Source organism: Lampetra planeri, chromosome 37 (genome assembly GCF_965212315.1).
Source record: "Lampetra planeri chromosome 37, kcLamPlan1.2.h2, whole genome shotgun sequence".
Taxonomy (NCBI): Eukaryota; Metazoa; Chordata; class Hyperoartia; order Petromyzontiformes; family Petromyzontidae; genus Lampetra; species Lampetra planeri.
In genome coordinates this window covers 1,557,142-1,579,114 of record NC_136143.1, presented here as the reverse complement: position 1 = coordinate 1,579,114, position 21,973 = coordinate 1,557,142, and the positions used below count along the sequence as shown (strand labels likewise).

Genomic DNA, 21,973 nt, shown 5'->3' with positions numbered 1-21,973 from the left:
ATTGGCTGGCAGGTCTTTCATGAAGAGGGACAAAGTATTATAGCTGCTACATATTGTGCATCTGGTGGTCCACAGCTGCCAGGTGAGGTCCCCAGCTATAATTTGTATTTCTTATCATAAGGTGTCTCAGTAAATTAGTTTAGGAGACTTGAAATATAACTTCCAGTTTCAGTGGTGAATACCCCAACATGTTTCTAAAAATAATCAACGGTGCTACCTATTTCCTAAACTTAAGTAGGTATTTTATAAATATGCATACATTATAAATTTGAATGCATAAGGAAATAAACCATTACATTGCTGGAGTTTTGACAAAACCATCAGAAGATGGTAAAGTTTTGCGATGTTTGTGCGACGTTGAATGGGAGAAAATTAGTTGGACAGAGAGAAAGAGTTACGAGGAAGTCCAGGAGGGTTCAGGACACATCTAATTCAAACAAGTCAAAAGGGGGAAAACGATATGGATTTGGAATGCTGTCAGAGCCGAAGGCTTGCTGAAAGAAGCTCTAGGATCTTAGAAAAAGTCCAATACGTAGAAAAGGAAGGTGTTGCTCGACAACAGGAAGAAACGGGGGCCGTATAGGGAAATTAAAAATAGCGCAAGATCAGATAGTGTGGAGAAAACTTGAATTTAGACCTCCGCATAAGCAGATAAATTAAGAGAGCTGCCAGAGAGAGCCGTCATTTTCACCTGGAGTAGTATCCTTGCTGTATTGTAATCTTTGACGTCGTCGTACACACGGCTCTCAGCCCCTCCCGGTGCTGTATTGTAATCACCAAACAAAATGGGGTCACGTGTTGCGTAGTCCAACTCAGCTGGTAAGTGTTCCGTGATCAGTTCCTGTATACTGCGCTGAACCTGAAAAATGGTGAGGCACGGTGAAATAACCTCCATCTAAAATTAGTAAATTGGCAAACGACTGTAAACGCGCTTTTAATAAACAATGACTAGCAAAATATGATTGTTTATAAATACTGTTTTGTGTTCAAAAGTACACATGACTTACAAGTGCTTGGTCAGTTTTGTTTATAAGCCGGTCATGGAAAACACGAAGGCACTCGTTTCTCCAGACTCTTACAAACTGCGCTTTCATGGTGAATCTGAAACAATAAAAATGTTCAGCACAATTCAACACACCCAAACATGGTTTGGAGCTTAACATATCTATATATATAAAATCGCAAATCTGTCTGTCTGTCCGTCTGTCTGTCTGTGTGTGTGTCTGTCTTTCTGTGTGTGTGTCTGTTTGTCTGTGTGTTGCCGGACCATACGCAGTTTCATTGGACGGCGGTTGCTCCTGGCAACGGGTAGCGACGCATTCGCTGCGGGGTGGACGCCATTTTTAATTCCCGTTAAAAATATGCGCACGCATTAACACGCGACTCTGAGGTAAATTCATCAAAGTTTCACGTCCTCTTCACTCCCCCCCCCCCACCACAATGTGTGCAATTACTATTATAGGGTCGGTAGATTATAAAATTATAGCGATTAGACAGTATTATTGTAGCGCGGGGGGGGGGGGGGTAACGGCTCCGGTACCCAGCCTCAGCCGGGTGGGCAATCTAGGCGAGGCCGGAGGCTCTGCACGGTACTAGGCCTCGACACCCCACCACACTATAGGCCGTACATATTACTGCACAGCGGCCGAGGAGATCGTGCCTGGGGGGGGCAGGGGTAGCAGCCCATCTGTGTATATATGTAAGGTTATTAAGAAATATATTTTTCACCCGGGCAACGCCGGGTACTTATGCTAGTACTCATATAGAGTAATATTTCTCTTGTATGACAAATGTGAAGGACACTTACTTATGAGTAAATTTTGAAATCAGGGAAGTTTTATTGATTTTACGGGTAGGAAATCTCATCTGCTAATATAGTTATCCACCAACACTGTGGGACCCATTCAGAGCAAAACAGCTAAATTATACCAAACTCGTTATGCATGGCCATGAAGGATTGTGGAAAATGCAATAATAAATGAACAGATAATGATGCCTTTCCATATAAAATATATGCATACATTTTGTCAGTCTATAAACCTATATAGCCTCTGGCAGCACAGAATCACTTAACAGAGTTGACTGCTGATGAGTCAGATAGTCAAAACCGACAAAGAATTTAATTGCTGAAATGGATGCTGCTGAAAAACATTTATTCAGAAAGTCCATATGTTGATAGAACAAAAACATGTTTTGAATGCGGAGAGAGATACTTTTTACATTTAATTTTAGTGCATGACAAAGTTGTATCATTTTATGCAAAATGGAATGGAACTTTCAGTGGTTTTTTATAAAGTGATCTAACAGCACTGAGAGCATACATGAACAAAAGACATATGGCCACCTTTCAGGTGTGGTGAGACACAAGCCACTGTAGACTCTGGAGAGGTCTCGCAGATTGAAAATATAATGGAACTTCGAGGGGGTTGGTGGAAGGTTGTGAACGACGTTGTTATACAGCTTGAGCGTACAAGCAGTAATCTTCTCACACAATGACTGCACCTCGTCTGAAAATGTCTTGGGGTAAAATGGTACGACAGGACACAAAAAAGGTTTATCAACCAGTTCAACATTGTCAAATTGAAATGTGAAAAATCTCAATGATAGTTCACTACTCAGCAAAACTATCTAGCACCAAAACCCTTCCTAGCAGGGCCCGGTCGAGGATGTTTAACCATTTCCTTACTGAGTGTTGTCATAAGTGAGAAAAACACATTCAAAGTGAAAATCCAGACATATGAAAGGAGATTGCTCAAAAATCTACCCAGGTTGTAAAACAACCCACTTGCTCTACTGTATTGTGCAGTCTACCCCACTGCCCTGCATCAACACCCCACCCCTCCCATTACAAAACATTGGGTTACAGGTGCACAAAATCACCACACCGCCGAAACATTTGGGAATCATGGTTAGCTTCATTCGAAGTCCGCTCTGGCTTACCGTTGTGTGGAATTTTAAGATAGAAGCGTAGATATGGTGCAGTGACTCCTCTTTTGGGAAAGTGACAATGAAGGTGGAGACGAGGGACGTAAAGCGCGGGTCCACTTCATTGCGGCCTCCTCCAGCCTTGCCCATCGCAGCCAGGAAGTCCAGGTTTTTCACGTTCTTGTAGTTTATCCCCTGCCCACGGTTGTACATTCCGCCCTTCTCCAACAAAAACTTTAGCAATGCGATTGGCTGCTGTGTTCCATACTCATCCACCTGGCAAGTAAAATATCATTTAAATTAGCAGGGGCTTCTGGAAATGCTGGCACTCACTTCGATGGTATGAAACTTTGCAAGCGGTGAGAGTACAAACAGCATGACTTCAACCCATGGAATTAAAAGTGCTGTGACAATTCTCACCCGAGGCATGTTCATATCATCTATGAACATGAGCAGTCTCTTGCCCAACGGTGGGCTGAACGTGTCCCTTGTTATTTTTTCGATATTGGCTTCCAAGTTTCGTTGAACATCCATTGATGTGGTGCAAGATGAGAAGGTCATTTTAAGCACAATCTGAAAATAGTAACACATTTTTTTAGTTCTGCTTACAGATGACATAAAAATAGTGTTTTGTTACTATTGTGTTAGAAACGGACCCTTACTCACAGTGGTTTCTTTATTGAGGTCCTTGAGAAAGTTGTGTGTGATGACTGTTTTGGAGGTGCCAGATTCCCCGACCAGCAGCGCAGGGCGTTTAATCTTGACCATCTGCTCGAGAAGCCACGTGATCCGCAAAGTATCCACTGTGGGAACTATTTGAGCAGATGAAAGAAACATACAAAAAACGTAATGACCAGCTGCAAAATGTATCACCAGCTAATTTTGCAAACATAGAGCAGCACGTGAGTCACAGCACTCACCAAGAATGTCGCCGAATCTGACTTCGGGCCTGGGCATGTACTGGGGCACTCGATTGGCCCAGCTCACCCAATGTTTGCTTTCTTCATCAAAATGGAAATCATAGAGCGTAGGGCACTGACCTAACAGAGCAACAGCAACATTCATATGGATTGTGAAGCATCACAAACACGTGACTACAATCGAAGTGGTTTCATTACTGTCAACAGAATAATAAAATTAAACTTTTCAAGACATATCACCAGGTAACATAAAATGGCATTTGTAAACATATTTTTCTAAATTAATTAAGAAATATATTTAACTATGTAACGTGATATAAAGGTCATCAAGATGAACATGAGTCATGAGGCATTGTATTACCAGGAAGTTCATCAGGTCCTACCACTCTGCCTTGCTCAGACACTAGGCGCATGCCTGAGATTTTTTTCACTAATTTGTCAAATCTGATTCTGTCTTCCTCTAGAAGAGTTGCTCCAAGGGAGCAAAAGAGAGCCTCTAGAAAATAACACTCGAGCATTGAGCTGTCTTCTCCAGCCAACTCCAGCAGTGCATCCAGCATCATGCACAGTTGCACAACCTGGGTAGAGATTTATAGCGCAGTGTGGCACATCATCATATTCCAATGCTTTGACATTTAACACCCGATATTCCTAGCCTGTGACCTCCAGGGATGCAGGTATTGGGAAATGTTAAGTTGTTTTTGAGTTTGGAACAATAGTTACATTTTTAAAAGTCTATCATTCGAAGTGAACCAATATTTTTGGACACCCCACATCAGGTGATACAGTTAAAAAAAATATTGCAATGATTAGTTGTTAAATTAACAATTTAAGAAACTTGGTCTTTCTTAGAATATTGTTGCTCTCTGCCAGGCGGCACACCTACCATGTTCAGGTCCGTCTGGGGCACCATGGTTTTGGGCTTGACTTCCTGGGTCCCGTTCACAATTCCTTCCACGATCATTTGCATACACAATGGGACGTACTTGAGAAATAACACCTCCAGGCTCTCTTGTATTTTCTGCAGAAAGCGAGTTCCATTTGTTATTTCGTCCATTGTCTTGGACAACCAAGAAAAAACTCATGTCACACCAAACACGTGTAATACATACACCCACCTGATGCCACTTTTTAAGCCACTTTTTCCAGTAGGGTAAATGCTGTAGGTTTTTGGGGTCAACGTACACCACTCCACACCGCGACACTGTAGAAGGTGACGAATAATCTAGATTCCCAACCTAAAGCAGGGCAACGCAGGGACACACAATATAAACACAGAACCTATTTTGTGAACGTATGACAAAGTCATGTGTTTAAGAAACAAGATCAAATTCCCCTTGCCAGAGTGTGAATGGTAAAATCACAGTGCAAAAGTATTAGGTGTGGTGTCATAACTTTGGAATTCCCTCTCATCAGAAAATAAATAATTTGCACTGTTCCAGTCTTTAAACTGCACTTAGAGACAGATAATTTAATTAGACACATCCTTCCAATGCACACGTAAACAGACCCATAACATTGGGTGTTTAAACTTTATGGTAAAACAAAACATAATACCTTAAATGAGTTGGTGTATTGTGTAGAGGTAAAACATACATGGGACATCCACATTCAGGGCAATAATTTGAAGCCTGGCAGTAGCAGTATAGTAAGTAAATGTGTGATCTGTGTGTAATTGGACTGTTGTGCCTTAACATCTGTGGGTTTTATCTGGTAACTCTAGTTTTCTCCAAAACAAAACACTCAGGGATTTAGGCAAACATGGGAATAAACGACTGCCCTGAAAAAACTCTTCAAACTCAATGAAACATATCGTGACCAAAAAACGAATTTAATTACATTAAATGCATTTCCAGTGGGTGGATGTGCACGCATCATGAAACTAATTACAATAAACAAAATACAAAAACACTGACTTCCAGAAGCATGGCACAATACGGCTGAAGGTGAATGCGTTCGCCGTTAGCAAGCGTGAGCAGCTTGTTGTCGTCCATCACAGAGTTCATGTTTTCCACCCATAGGGGATCCACGTCACCATCAAACAAAATGTACCTGCCACAAGGTTAAATAACATCAGCATGTTTTACTGTCTCCAAAATTAAGTGGCCACTGACATGCGGGATTTCTACAACTGACTCAAGGTCATTAACAGAGCTTTGCAACCACCACATTACTCTCTTGAGCAGAAAATGTCCTTGATTGAAATAAATCGAAGATCTCGACACTTTGGCAGTGGCCTTTTTGTCTCAAAAATGTATCGGATGCAAAGATTTCACACAAACACAATTTCAAATTTTGCAATGACAAGTTTCAAAAAGCCAAGAGCATCAAGCTTCGATATTCAAATCTAAATCTTTACAGGATTAACTGCCCTGGAAACAGTACAATATATCACAGGCTGAAGATATCACAAAACCCTGTTTTTATCAGTTATATGCCAATGCTATCAATGATGATGGTGAAAAAAGTATATTTAATCTGTACATGTACACCCAAGCTCATAAGTCATCAACTTCCTTGTCATGCTCTCTTTTCAAGCGGAGACTTTGCGGGCATAGTGACCTGCGTTCCTGCCTGTCCGTAGGCTTGTTGATATTCCGGAAGATGCTCGAGAGGATACCATCGGTCCATTGCTGCGTGCCAGGATCCAGAACACCATACAACTCGATCACGCTCATTGCCTTTGGGTTCAGTGTGTACAGCCTTGTGAACAGGCCAAGTCTGTACACATACGCAGGAGACAGCATTCCATTAACTCCAGAGAGAAACAGAGTAAAGAGTAGAGTTGTCATGAATAAATTAATCGACAATGCTTAAGGTCAAGATGCTTGCATAAAATTTTGTGTTTAAGAATTAATTTGTGTACTTTGTGTGACATGATCACAATGTAAAATTTCCTTGCTACAAGCGTCTCATAATTTGTGAGTGTGGCACTTTTGAGACACAAATGCTGACCTGGTCTGTGCTTGGCACAGGGTGTTGATGACCACAGATTTCCCACCACCAGTAGGGCCTACCACTACAGAGGTGTGGCGAGTCATCATGGTTTCATACAATTGCACCACCTTGTCCACCTGCATGGCCGACAATCAAAACCTCTTTAAATCAAAACTGTAAATATATTGTACACATGACTCCACAACAATTTTTTCAAATAAATAATACTGTAATGGAACAATTTTCATGAGGCCCTTTTGCACCATGACACAAGCTCCCATTGCCACATGCCTTCCCTTAATATACAAATCATATCCACGCATCTGCAACTATTGATAGGGATTATGTATGATTACAATTGGGGAGGATATCAGGATGTCTGAATAATTTTTTTATAAATAACATTCAATATGCAAATGCTTTAAATTTACAATAGAATGTTTATATTTTATAGGCACGTTGTAGAAACCGACATTGGCGGATAAAAAAAAAACCTGTGATGTCATATTTTATAAGATAAATCTGCTGTGTCAGTGTTGTGGTCCAAATATTGCCAAAATCGGTGTACACTAGCAAAGGCTGGTCAGAAATAATTTTCTTGCAAAGTCAGCCATGAGGTGGCTCATCATACAATTTTGACTTGTACAAAGAGGCCCCAATGAATCTTCAAAATACTTTTTTCCAGGAGGATGCTTGTTAAGGTCCACTTCTTATAATATACCACTAATCACGTAGGGGGAAACAACACAATGATCTACCACTTCGTCGTTTATGTCTCATGGTGATGTCATGCTAAGCCATTGGTGGGGGGGGGTATTTAATCCAGAGTACATTCCAGAACTTTCATTATTGGGTGGAATTTGTTTAAAATGTCAATTTCTACCTCCTGACTTCACATAACTGGAGTTTGCCCCATATGCCAATATCAACCCAGTGAGTTGCAAAACTTTTTTGAGGGGTCTTGAGCCCTGATTGTTGAGCACTACAACCATCAGAACCTGGGCAGGAAGAACCAAGTAGCCCTTTTCTTGCAGTGTCTCCTCCACGGCCTTGACAAAGCTAGGATACGACACGCGCTGGCATTCGAGGCCTGGGAAGAGGTCGGAGATGAGGCCCAAGAAGAGAGGCACGTCCTCAAACACAAACTTGGGCAGGTTCATGTCTCGTAGGGCCCGCATCAGCACCACGTCCTGGCTCACCAACATTCAGTCAAGTTTACATGTGAGGTCTTTGTTTTGATATAATCTGATAAATAATAGTTATGATTAACTTTTGAAAAGATGCATGCGAGTTCATCAAAAGGTGTTGTCAACTGGACATTAAAGAGGTAGGCAGAGTTTATATTCCATCACACAACATTGACTAACGCAGTAAAACAGAGTTCAAAAAACTAACACTAAAATCACTCTAGTCACCTCGCTGAGGTACGGTTCCTCTCGCTTAAGATCACCGGCCATCATCAAGACAGACTTGAGAGTTCGTAGCCCAAAGTCATAGTGACTCTGTTTCGAAAGCTGGTCCCGTGCCAGTTTGTAAAGCGTGGTCATCTTCTTGGCAAGAGTCTGGACAAGAACATTTTAAAATATTAATGAAAGAATGTAGGTATGTTTTGAATATCACATGCTGCTGCCATGTATGACATTGTTACGGAAATACAAAAAACAATGTACATAATTAGCTTATTGATACCCATTTAGGCCACCTACAGTAGACCACACCTGTAATATAGCACTTTGGAGACTGAGTCAGTGGATTGTGCAGGAATCATCCTCAAAGCAGAGCTATGAGGTGAATGGTAGAAAATGGTACAGCAATTGTAATGCTGACCCGTTTGCCCAAACTACTGAGAATTATCCATTTACAATAATCGCTTTTATTCCCTCTTGTTAGTCACGTAAATATCCACAGACACAATAGTCAACAAATAACTAGGTGTATAACAGAACTGACAAAAAGAGTATTGGGAGTTTAAGTTTTTCTTGCCAAGGAAATTATCATTGGCAACATCAGCCACAGCCCTTGATTGTACCTTGATGTTCAGTAACTTTTTGCTTAAAAAACACAAATACCTTTGCCATGAGGAACCCTTCTGAGAAGAGCATTATTTCACAGATGAGCTGCAAGTCTGGCGCAACGACCATGACTGGTCGGAATAAAGTCTTGATAGACTCGGGCAGCTCAGTGCGGCCAGCATAGCCCAGGTTCATGGTGATGAAGATGCCCATCTTTGCATCCAGTGAAATCGCACTGCCCTCAAACTGACAAAACAAAGACAAAGATCCCCCGTATAGCCTTAACAGATTGCTGGGGCAATTGCTGTTAGCGAGCACCTATGAAGGCCGGCACGGCACGCAAGGGGGTGGGTGGACAGCACCACGCCTGGTCGCCTTGTCTCTCCAGTGGTGATGTTTACATACCACACTGGGTACTCATTTGAGGCTGAGTCGACCTAGGAGAGGCCCAGGACCAGTTCAGATAATCGTCACTGGTTTCGGCCATGAGCAGGAATCGAACTCGGGCTGCTGGGTTCATAGTGCAGGACTCTTAACCGCTACACTACCACTCCCCACAAACTGAACACACACACACACGCTTATATATAAAATTATGCTAGGGTGCAATACATGATGTGAATAGTTCAATGTCTATTTTGAATTTGCTATTAAAGTTTAGGAGTTGCAAACTCTAATCACAGCACAACCCAGAAAATTACATTTTATAATGCAATTTGCCAATGGTGAAACATTATTCATGAAGGATGCTGTGTGTTCTGGCTCTGTGGCGTTATCCTTTAAGGATAATGACGTATGCTATGTGATGGCAGCTTTAATTTTAGATGTAATTCAAAAAAACTGCTTGATTTTTTTCAAACTTCTGTATTTTTGTGAATGTGCCAAAAATGTGGCTTATCACTAAAGATGACACGTACTATGTTGCCTGTCATTGCTGTTGCAGCCTACCTGGAATTTAGTGAGATGGTTGATGAGTGCATTTCGAATGGTTTGAATCTGGGACGAAACGACAGATAGCACGGAAGCATCGATGCGGTTGAACTCATCAAAGCAGCCCCAGGCACCGCATTGGGCCAGTCCGGAAAAGATCTTTCCTATAGCCTAGAGCAGAAACATCAAAACAATGACATGAACTTTGTTTTCTTAATTTAAACATGGTGACCCAACACATATAATTTTCAGCAAAACATTAGGTGGCCTTAATTGTACTGTGTAGTGGCAACAACCTATAATACAGCCACCTGGGAGTGGAGTTGATCAATGTAAACTGGAATCCCCATAAGACCAGTATGGTAATAATGTTGTATCCGTAGGAGGCAACACATCAAGAAGGTTTCCGGTGTGCTGTGTCGAATTCTTTGTAAAGTGGAGATTTACAAGTACTTGAGCTGGTTTTTCCCACAAGCAAAACATATCGCAACATTTCCCCAACATGCCACAGAGGACAATACTAATAGTTATTATACTTTCCTGTGCCAATAAAGAATGTTTTTTACACTGTAAAATGTTTTCTTGATTCAGGGAGAATAAGTGTAACAGCATTTGAAAAACAGTGCAATTTTAAATAAAATGGATATTTTAGTTTTTAATTTGAATAGAAAAAAATGGATATGAACCTTATGGCAGGACCCCGGGGTCCCATAAGCCCCCGGCTATCACGTAAACTGCGTTGAGACGTCAATTTATGTCTGTTGAAGGCGAACAATATGGCAATCTATACCTCTCGATGAGCTCTACACGTTGCGCTAATCAAAGTTTAGAAGTTTTGTTTCTTCTGCGCATTCGTCCTCGCTGCGCTTGGACATGACAAAAAAATTATCCGCGCCAGGTGGGTCGCGGCGTTTATGTGTGTGGTGGGACGGAGTCGCCAAAAATAAATACATTTATTACGATATTGACTTCCGTTTATTCTGGACCCCGGGGTCCCGCCATGAGGTTCATATGTCTGATTGCAGGACCTTGTAATCCATGCCCTCGCCACAGTTGGTAACCATGCAGAGCAGTCCCAGGGCTTTCGCGAGGTCTTTAGTCGTCTCCGTTTTGCCCGTCCCAGCAGGTCCAGCAGGTGCCCCACCCAGGAAAATTGTCAGGGCCTGGGCAAAGTTGCTTCATCATCAACATTTTTTAAATTACAAATATAATTAATACATCCTGATCAACAAACAATATATAATACATTGTTTTGGGCAATTAGCATCCTTCAAAGTAGAAGGAAAAGCGTATTATAAGTAAAACATGTATACACAATGCTATTGGTGAAAATAGTGTAGTGACATAAGACGTCACTACTGTCGGCCCGTACGAGGGCTAGGAGACCCAGGGGGTAGCCTGGGGGGTCGTGTGGTGGAGGATCCGGACCTTCCCGGATGTTCAGGAAGGGAGGCGTGGCCTGGGGAGAGCCGGCCACGCCGGAGCGGTTATAAGCGGAGTGTGAACGCAGAGCGGGGCTGTTCAACCCCGAAGTGAAGACGCCATCATCGGTCCTCAAGTCCCGGGTCGTCGTCCGTGACCAGGCAGCCCGTTGCCTGCCTTGGCCACGCTCTATAGTGTTCCAGAGTGTTAGTGAGTTGAGGAAGGTGGTCACCACCTTATGTACAGTGTTATATTACTTACCGTTCTAATAAATGTGTGTGTGCACCTAATTCGAACCCACTACATTTGGTGTCGGAAGTGGCCGTCGAACCTTGGCTGCTTAAATTCAAGAAGCTGGAACCCTTCACGGGCGTGGTGCAAAAGCCGGCAGCGGAGTGCAAGACCCAACCGGAGGAGCGGATGGACGGCGAGGGCTGCACCAGAGCTCTCCCTAAGACGGTGATGTGCCCCGAGGGGAGGGCGACTGCAGCCTGCACGGGAGGAGGCTGTGGGCCCAGACTGGCTCCCATCGATGGAGAGCTGGGGCGACGTCGCCGGCTGACTCGACCAGCTGCTGGTGTCGAGGGAGCGGCCGGGTGTGGGTGAGTCGATGGCGGAGCTGCAGGGGGACGCGGCCGCCGTCGGGTCGCTGCGGTGTTCCCGCCATTCCCGCGGCTGCGACGTTCCCGCCATTTTTGCGGTGGCAGTGTTCCCGCCATTTTGCGCATGGCAGCGACTCGGCCGTCGACCGCTATTGTCGCTGCTGGAACCCGGCGACTGCGAGCGGGGTGTGCCTCCCTCGTCGTAATTGAAGAGGTGTGCTCCGACGTCTGGAGCCTGGGGAGCTGCCTGCTTCGTACTGGTGGGATGAGCCGACACGCAGGAGAGCGCACCGCCACTGCGCGATGGGCCTGCTGCTTGTGGGGGGTGCAAGCCGCGTCGTTGGTGTGACAGGCACAGCGGGACATTGCTTCGAGGGACTTTGCAACGTCGGCCGTCAAGTGTTGTGTTCTTCGCTGACATTCTTTTTGGAAATTTTTGGAGGTGTTATATTGTTGTTACAGTGTTGTTATGTTGTGGCTATAGGAATGTTAGCTTGGGGGTTTAGTGTTATGATGTGTTGCTATTTTTTAAAATGTTTTTTGCTGCCTGTCGTGGGGGTCATCTAGATTGTTTTGTTTCTTTTTATAAGGGAACGTTGACAGCCGAGACGGCTGATTTTGCTTCACAGGGGGGGGGGGGGGGGTGATGTAGAGGAGTAGTGGGATGACGTCATGTCATCTGTCGAGTGGGATGACGTGATGTGATCACGTCATGTCATCGAAAGCGGCGGGGTACTTAAGGGGAACCCCGGGACGATGGCGGGGTCGCCGTGGGGAGAGTGAGGGGGTCGCCGTAGGAGAGTGAGAGAAAGGGGAACGAGAGCCTGCGTGGAAGACATCCCAGCCGCCGAAGAAGGGCTAGAGATGTAGAGGTCTCACCTCGTCGCCGGGCGGTGATGGGTGAGCCCCCGCCCGGGGCAGACAAGGTGATAGACATAGGGGAAGCCGTACCAGGGCGTAGATAGCTGAGGAATGTCCGCGTAAAGGACAGAGTTCTGACGTGTGTAAGCGTCGAGTATAGAGAGTGGAAACAGAGTGTATAAGAGTGTGTAACAGGTTGTGAATAAACGGCAAGCAGCCCGATGTAACAATCATCGTCTCCGTCTTCCTCTACAAGTCTCCTGGGTGTCAAGAGTTACTACTAGTAGTAGAGCAGATCTGTCAAGAGTTACTACTAGTAGTAACTCTTGACAGATCTGCTCTTCACCTGAGTGCGGTTGCTTGCGTTGTGGCCGAAACGTCGTGAGAATTGTATTTTATTATGTTTTCTCTTTATTATTTTATTATTTCCCTTCTACGTGACTTTACCGAAAGAACCAAGAAGAAGAATAGTATAGCATTTTAGGTGTGTGCTGAAACACCACTGACAGTGCATTCCTTTTAATTTATCTAGCAACTGTCCAGTGATAATGGACTTTATACAAAGGGAAAGCAGGAGGTGACCAGATAGCTCAAAAGGCCAGAGTGCTGAGCTGGCATCATTGAATTCCCGGGTTAAAAAATCTAGGAAACTAAGTTCTCACGTGTACTGGGTTGACAAAAAAAATCCATTATATAAAATTTGGTTCTACACTTAATCTGGCTAAATAACAGATATACAAATATATGTTTGACTGTCATGCGAAGAACATTACTCAGTCGAAAGTGACCTTGTGGAAAAGAGGTAGCTTTGCTTCTGTGGGCTGTTCTCTAACATGAATGGTTGCATTGCTTTTTCCAAAACCTGAATAGATACTTCTTCACGTGACACTGATGGCACAATCAGGATAACACTGCGAAAACGAGATTATAAAATCAGGAAAAATAATGAAAAAACACTAACTTGCGTTAGCGTGAGGTAGACGCGGTCCGTGAGCGGCGTGATCACCAGACGACCATTCAGCCCCATGTACTCGTAGCCGTAGCCAAACGTGCCTGTGCACTGTCGCACGGTCAACTCGTCCGGAACGCAGTCCCAGTAAAACCTCAGCTGACTCTCCCATGCAAACTCGTTCACATCCACAATACTGCCAATGGGGCGGGAAATACAGTGTGGTGTTGTGAGCAACTTTGTGTAATGCCCAAATGTTAAAGCCAGAAGTACTTTTTGTTATTGTCTATTTATTAATCTACTGATGAGCCCTAACATTGTGAAACCAATTCAGTGTTTGTGCGCATAAACAATGCTGCTGGTAAACATACGTCTGGAAGGCCACTTTGACAAAAGGCTAATGGATGTTTTAGATTTATGTGGCGAAAAAAACATAAGGTTATTTTATTCCAGAGAATACTCCACTATGGTACTCGGTGAAGTTGTATCGGCCTACGATGAAGCATTGATTAATCTATTAAAATCACTTCTTATGTTTGTAATACAGTACATGCATTAAAATTGCATGTAAAAATGCATACATTTTTATTCATTTATATATTTAAAATGTAATTCATTCACGTTATGTCTACAGCGTGCAATGCACCATACAGTTAAAAAGGAGTTGATTTCTGAATCTAATCAATCATGACCCAGAATTGTGACAATTCATCAAATCATGAGGTGGGAGAATCATTACAACCCTAGAAGCATATATTTCACAAAAGTGTCCAGAACACATGAGATATGAAGGGTCTATCACCAAACCTAGGATTGTCTGGGTGAATTTAATACATTGTTTAACATAACTATTACAAAAAAATAAGTTTGGCTCGCTGATAAAGAAAGCTGCTAAAGATCGTCCGGCATGGCGTGGGCTTGTTGTGGCCACAGGGAGCGAAGTGGAGTAAGTAAGCTGGCTCACGTTGAAAAACACACACATACCCTGAACATACACATATCCACCTTGGCGCACTCGCCGTGTAGAAGGTTTGGCGATCCTGCATTGACATGCTAATTTTTATTCAATGGGTCTTTCGGTAAAGCCATGTAGATAGAAAAATAATAAAAATATCACAACGTTTCGATCGCAACACAAGCAATCGTCTTCAGGTGTGTAATCCTCTCCTACCTGAAGACGATTGCTTGTGTTGCGATCGAAACGTCGTGATATTTTAAAAAAATTTCTATCTACGTGGCTTCAAGTTAAAGTTCATTTATTAGGTATAGCCCTGTGAGCCATTCGGCTTGACTGAAAGACCCATAGAATATGTATACCTGCAGTCACAAAAGCTTTAAGTCATGCTAATTTTTGCCTGGCAGCCCTCTGATTGGTGGAAAGCCCACCACCGTCGCAGTCGCTGCCCACCACTTGCATTGGCATTGGCTGCTGACATTTGGGCTATGCCAATTTCACACCTTTATAAGCAGTTGTCTTTAGAAGCTAACCCCCCTTTTTCCTGAAGACGACCGCTTGTGTTGCGATCGAAACGTCGATATTTTTTGTTATTTTTTTCTGTCTACGTGGCTTTACCCAAAGAATACATCTCAGCCATTTAAACTTGCAGTATTGCTCATCTAGGCCGCTGTACATGAGCTGTATCGTTCAGTTTCGTTCCGACAAACGGGGCACTACTTTTTATTTTGCTCAATATGTTCAACGTTAATGAAAGGTATCCAAGCAAAAAGTTCTCCACGCATTATCCTGCAGTTAATGAGAAAAGTGTAATTTATTGGCGCACTATATTGACTGCGTATTGAGCAGAGGTGGGACAAAGTCATTGTTATGCAAGTCCAAGTCGAGTCGCAAGTCATCAAATTCATGACTCGAGTCTGACTCGAGTCCAAGTCACATGACTCGAGTCCACATCTCATAGGTGGGACAAAGTCATTGTTATGCAAGTCCAAGTCGAGTCGCAAGTCATCAAATTCATGACTCGAGTCTGACTCGAGTCCAAGTCACATGACTCGAGTCCACACCTCTGGTATTGAGACATATAAAACTGTTGAGCTAGATTTTCAACCAATCAGCATCGAAAATGTAAGTAGGTCAGAGCCAAAATCAAGCCAATATCACTACGCACATGTAAACATGGAGGACGTAAGCAGTGCAGCTTCATCTGATAGCGGCGATCAAGGTCGATTAAGGTGAGTTCCACACAGCCATGTCCTTTATGGCAGTGATAGGCAAACGTTTCAAAGAAGCAGGACTACAGGATATGCTGATTGAATCAAATGTGGTAGCTGTTGGTTCAATAAATGGAGTCATTAGTGGACATCACTACAACCGTAGCATTCGTGCACACAAACTCCTATTTGAGGCAATGCATATCTTGCGGTTGAGGTCATTCTTCAGTCCCTTCCTGAGCAACAGCACACTCGTTACATATCAGCCATGAAAGATCTAGTACGAGAGTACAAGTCTGAGGCAGGATTTTCATCTAACTCAGTGTCTGACATATTATCAGATATGCTGTCCTGCTATGATAGATATGTACATGAGATGAACTCTGCTAATCCCACCTTTGGACTTTGGAGCTCATACATTGAAATGGTTCAACTGTTACTGAGTTTCATTAGAGCAACCAGAGACTCTGACTGGAGCCTTCACTTAGCAACAGTGAGACGTATGCTGGCATGGTATTTTGCATATGACCGCCAAAATTATGCAAGGTACCTATCAGCATATTGGGTCGAGATGATCAATCTTCCAAAGACTCATCCACACTGCTATGAAGAAGTTACTGCAAAAGGAAACTGGACAGTACAGCGTAAGGATGCTAACAGGTTCTCATCCATAGCTTGTGACCAAGCAATAGAACAAACCTGCAACCGTTATTCAAAGACCAAAGGCGGCATAACTGGGATAACATTGAACAGAGGTGCCATCCAGCGATGGATACTGTCTCATCCTGAACGTTCTGCAATCACAAGGCAGTGTGAAATGATGGCTGGAATGCAACATGAAGAGAGGGGTCATAAAGAGTTGGATGCAACAAGAATTGCAAAAGACAATGCTGCTGTTATATCTTTGGTTTCAGTGGTTGAGTCTATGATCAATCCCTTCCTGCCTCGTGAAGATCTTGTATGTGTTAGCTCTGGTGTTGTTGCTACAAAGACTGTCAGAGATGACATACAAAGTGCTTGTGATAAAGGTGAAACAGCTCTGAAAAATTTCATCCAAGATCGAGTCCAGTCATCAAAAACAGACTTCTCTCCAATAAAGTCCTTGAAGCTCACTACGTTTGGGGATCAAATGAAGAAATCATCCAAGACAAAAGATGGAAATCAAGTCATTCTAAAAAATGACACGACTGTTAGTGATAAGTCAATCCCGGTCTGTAAACTTGAAAGAGATTCTGACATATTCACTTGGCAATATCTCATCCCCGCTAGCAAGCAAGCACTGATGGTTCATTAGCCAAAACAAATAAGGCTGCTCTTCTAGCTTGTTTAGAATCAAAGAACAAGGACTGTCATGTGAACAAGACTGTTGGTGATAATGGTGCCCTATTGATAGATGGCATGGCATTGATCAGGAGTCTCAAGAATATACCAAACACATTCGGTGAGCTTGCTGATGATCTTCTTCAACTTATGATTAAGATGGGTAGAAAGTCCAGTTGTCCAAGGGTCGATTTTGTCATTGATCGCTACCCGGCAGTGAGCATCAAAAATGCTGAACGATCAAGACGTGCTGTTGCTGGACAACAATTACTGCAAATATACAGCATCAAGCAGAAGACTCCAAGTCAGTGGACCAAGTTTCTAGCCAGTGGTGAAAATAAAGAAGCCTTGACAGACTTTCTCTTTGAGACATGGAGAACTGTGGCTTTACAAGCAGCTGGAAAAGACATAGCTATCTTTGTGGCACACAGAAATGTATGTCATCAACTCACTCTTAAAGATGGCATTATGTCTGTCAAAGAGGTAGAATCTTTGACTTGCGGCCATGAAGAAGCTGACACGAGGCTCCTACTTCATGCAAAACATGCCTGGAGTGAACTTTATAATAAGAAAATCATCCAGAGTCCTGACACTGATGTTGCTATCATTTCACTTTCAATAATGTCTAAGCTTCCCTCAGCAAAGATGTACTTTCTGACAGGAACAAAAGACAGGCAAAGAATGTTAGATCTCCAGGCTATTGGTTCTGCTTTGGGTCCTTCACTAACAGAGGCACTGATAGGACTACACACATTCACTGGCTGTGACTCATCTAGTTCATTTTATGGGAAAGGAAAAGAGAAACCACTAAATATAGTGTCTGGAAATGCAGAGTACATCAGTGCATTTGTTGCTCTTGGGAGGCAATTTGAAATGGACAGCACCACATTTGTGACCATAGAACGTTTTGTGTGTGAGCTGTACGGAGAAAAGGTATCAGATGTTAATTTGGCCAGATACAATAGGTTCTGTGTCCAGGCCTCTTCCGAACAGGCATTACCTCCAACAAAAGATGCACTTACAGAGCACTTCAAGCGTGCTAACTACCAAGCTGCAATCCACAGGAGATCATTGGATCCTTTTATAAATGCTCCCAGTCCAAACGGCTTTGGATGGATTGTCAAGGATGGTGATCTCATCATATCATGGATGACTTAAGATCCAGCTCCTCAACAGATTTTGGGGTCACTCCACTGTGGGTGTAAGTCTGGTACTTGTACAGGTGGAAGGTGCTCATGCCACAAGGCTGGCCTGGCCTGCACTGACCTATGTAAATGTGTTCATTGTGACAATGTGAGATTAACTGAGGATATTGTTTCATGTAAATCTGATAGTGAGGACAGTGATCTTGATATTTAGTGATGTGTATATGATAATAAAATTAATATAGGACATATATATTTAATATAAATCAATCAAAATTAAATCTTGTTTACAATAATCATTCCTGTGAATATGTACATGTAGTGCAGTTACTGCTCGTATATGCGAATTGACAATTCACCATTAAATGTGTTATTTTGAAAAGTGTTTTTTTATATATTATATTTTGGCTTAATTCTATTTGTTATTCAGATTTTACCTCAAATATTACCTTTGAATTGGAACATAATGAGAAGTAATTGGGATGTTAATGCTACAGTAGAAGTTTTATTGATAATCTTATCATGTTTACTGTGCATAGATAGCAACTTGAGGTATATCACACATTTCAAACTGGTTTATTTTGTACTTCAAGTGGTAATTCTGCATTTTTGGGTTTATATGATAAACAGGTTTGAAAGTGCAAAATTCCCTATGGTTTCCCTTTTTTCAAAATGGGCACCTTTAGCATCATTTTTCTCAAAAACTGCAAGGTTGTGTGCGGAGAACTTTTTCCTAAGGAATCTCTATATATTTCTGATGTTAATTATAAAAAAAGTAGGTAGTGCCCCACTTGGTGGAACGAAACCCTATTTCTAGGCCTCTTTTAGGCTACCGATAGCGGCCTAATCGGCATGAGTGAAGAATGGTTTGTACAACTATGCAAAGATTCATATGAACTGACCTGTGGCACATAAATCAATAAAAGTCAGTAAAAGCTGTGACGCACCTGTCCCTTACGAGGATGTCCACAATATCACGGGCATGCACGTCGATGATGAGTGCGGTGTTGTACTTCTTGCGGTTGTTGCCACTGAGAGGCTGAGAGCTTCTGGAAACCAGCTCATTGATCTGACGGTGCAGCTTAGTGGAATAGCTCTTCATAGCCAGCTTTTGGCCTTTGCCAATCTGACAGAACATATCTTCCACCTCCCAGGTCCACCAAACCTGGGTTGCAGCCAGCACCACCATGCCCTGAAGTGGAAGCATCCAGTCCACTCTGCAAGCACCAGGAAATGCAACACACTGATTGCAAAATACTGAAGACCCAATTTATTTGACTTTTTTGGCCATCATTCTGCGTTGTTATGGTATATTGGCCCGATTCTGCCAATTGAAAGTTATGAAGGGACATTACCTACAGTAGTGGACCATATTTTGCCAAGCCTCAGTCCACAAGGTGGATATGATGGAGTTGGGTGGAGCTACGAGGAGCCCCAAAATTGGAAAGTTTCACTGGGGTGAAAGGAATGTTTGGTCATAAAAATGTCAGGTTGAATATCTGTAGGCAGAGACCACTGACTGGGCAGACATTTGAGGTAGTTATGGTCGAGAAAATGCAGAGTCTCAATTATTGTGCGTATTGTTTTGTGACTTGAAATGTTCCAGTATTGTTAGACAGGTAAGGAAAGAACCATAATCGAGGTTGTAGCAAATAACATGAAACTTGGCCCAGCTACGGTAGAAGAAACATGGATACAACTGAATGTGTATAAAGTTATGGAGCCCTGCACACTTCCTGTAATCTTCATTTTCAGCAAGTGATAAAATATATTTTGCAACTTATTGTGCGATTTAGCCCGTGGGATTTTAGCTAAAATCGATTTCACCTACGGTGGCAAAAACATTAATGGTATCAATTTCATAATTTGGCTAATATGAATTACCTGCTAACAGTTATTCGACAATATGACAACATAATTCACTTTTTTTTTAAGCAAAATGGCATTGCTAAATCCTTGGCCAAGTCAGCTTGTATCAACAAATGGCATTTCTAGTCTGGATTTGTGTTACTAAGTCCCAATCCTAGAAAGCACACTGTTGGCTGATAAAAATTATGCATTTGCAGATGGGGGCATCCAGTACCTGCTTTTGTCCTCACAGTATGTGAAGATGGCCTTCTTGGTGATGAACTTATTAGTGGACCGCATCTCATAGAGCACTTTCGTCATCCAGTCCTCCACATAGCCCTCGGCCAACACCGGCCGGCGGAAATTCATCACCTCACCCTCGGCTGACACCATCCCCGTTACCTGTGTCTCAGAATTGCTGTCTGTACAGAAGCTCAAAGATGCGATGTTGTCGTACATCTGCAAGGTACACATGTGGATACAAAAACTGCTCAGCGCTCAAAATACTCATGTGATCAGTGGATGTGGGTCATGACGCCAAGTCGGGATAACATGGATCATGGCATGTCAAAGCTGTGAGAGTTCAGAATCAGAAACTTTATTCATATTGGAGGAATCCGATGAGCTATAAAGCTCTTTTTCAAGATGTCCAGTAGGGGCGGGTCAGAAAGTTACAATAAGAGACAACACATAACACGATAGGAGTTCAAAGCATAGGGAAAATAAGAAAATCACAAAACAATTAAAAATCGAGTATTTTTATTTTACCAGGTAAAGCCCACTGAGCTATTAGCTTCTGTTTCAGAAGCGACCTGGCCAAAAATGATAACCCAACAAAGTGGCTCATCATGTGGAAATGTATAGCAGCTAAATAATCTAAATAATCTTGCTTGTATATGGTCATCATATTACATGTACATATGCATTTACAGCCCTTTGTCAAGTCATGAAGAATAGTCTCCCAACATCATATCGTTAATGGAAGTTGTTTTGACCATACTTCACCACATTGGTTAGTAAGAGTTTGGTGAAGGGAACCTCAGCACCAATTTAGATATCGCTTGCTACTGATGTTCACTATGGCTGGGAATCAGACCCAGGTATCTGGGTTGAGTGCACAGTTCGCTAACCACTATGCCACTGCTCCAACTCAAAGTACATATATTACTGAGATACAACCGGGTCAGAAAATAAAGCAACATACATTTTTGCAATGTTTCCCTAGTTTCGCATACAGAAGGCCAGGGTAAATTAACTAATTAAGTTTATTATTTTATTTACTATCTACAGTTGTCCTGTTTCATAAAAAATGTTGATGAAATAAACCAAAGGATGCATTTTGTTGGAACAGTGGTGTAATATTACTACATATGAAGTATTGGAAAATGACGGCAGGAAACTCCTTGACGGGAACACACTTCTTTTATTAAATCTTGACTTGTAACGATACAACGCGTGGCCTCTCTTCTTCACAATGCGGTCACCATACAACGGTACAACTCGTGACCTCTTCTCTCCGCCCTACGCTTCTCTTGACTCTCGTAGATTCTGTGCTGCTGGCTCTCTGTGCCTCGTGTAGACTCCGCGCCTCGGCTACACTCTTCTCTCGTCTCGTGTAGACTCTGCGCCTCTGCTACACTCTTCACTCGTCGCGTGTAGACCTTACGCCTCTGCTACACTCTTTACTCGTCTCGTGTAGACTTTACATCTCTCTCTGGCTACACCGTATGCATACTCGGCTCGTGTAGACCTTTCTCTCTCTCTGGCTACACCGTATGCATACTCGGCTCGTGTAGACCTTTCTCTCTCTCTGGCTACACACTATACATCGCTCAGCTCGTGTAGACCTTTCTCTCTCTCTGGCTACACACTATACATCGCTCAGCTCGTGTAGACCTTTCTCTCTCTCTGGCTACACACTATACATTACTCAGCT

General features: G+C 42.8%; 1 protein-coding gene across 1 annotated transcript in view; it reads right to left on the bottom strand.

The window, feature by feature from the left end:
- The window catches only part of LOC144730867 (dynein axonemal heavy chain 10-like), a 97,283-nt gene that overhangs the window by 39,388 nt on the left and 35,922 nt on the right, over positions 1-21,973 (bottom strand). The window contains exons 30-50 of the mRNA XM_078611661.1: positions 20,273-20,496; positions 19,137-19,406; positions 13,571-13,754; positions 10,753-10,887; positions 9,743-9,895; positions 8,852-9,040; positions 8,198-8,344; positions 7,781-7,972; positions 6,801-6,919; positions 6,408-6,566; positions 5,762-5,897; positions 4,964-5,083; positions 4,732-4,866; positions 4,207-4,423; positions 3,846-3,965; positions 3,592-3,737; positions 3,346-3,498; positions 2,941-3,201; positions 2,345-2,517; positions 1,008-1,101; positions 692-859 (exon numbers count right to left, since the gene is read on the bottom strand). Of these exons, the coding sequence (XP_078467787.1) occupies positions 692-859; positions 1,008-1,101; positions 2,345-2,517; positions 2,941-3,201; positions 3,346-3,498; positions 3,592-3,737; positions 3,846-3,965; positions 4,207-4,423; positions 4,732-4,866; positions 4,964-5,083; positions 5,762-5,897; positions 6,408-6,566; positions 6,801-6,919; positions 7,781-7,972; positions 8,198-8,344; positions 8,852-9,040; positions 9,743-9,895; positions 10,753-10,887; positions 13,571-13,754; positions 19,137-19,406; positions 20,273-20,496 (3,495 nt within the window). The remainder of the gene's footprint in view (positions 1-691; positions 860-1,007; positions 1,102-2,344; positions 2,518-2,940; positions 3,202-3,345; positions 3,499-3,591; positions 3,738-3,845; positions 3,966-4,206; positions 4,424-4,731; positions 4,867-4,963; positions 5,084-5,761; positions 5,898-6,407; positions 6,567-6,800; positions 6,920-7,780; positions 7,973-8,197; positions 8,345-8,851; positions 9,041-9,742; positions 9,896-10,752; positions 10,888-13,570; positions 13,755-19,136; positions 19,407-20,272; positions 20,497-21,973) is intronic.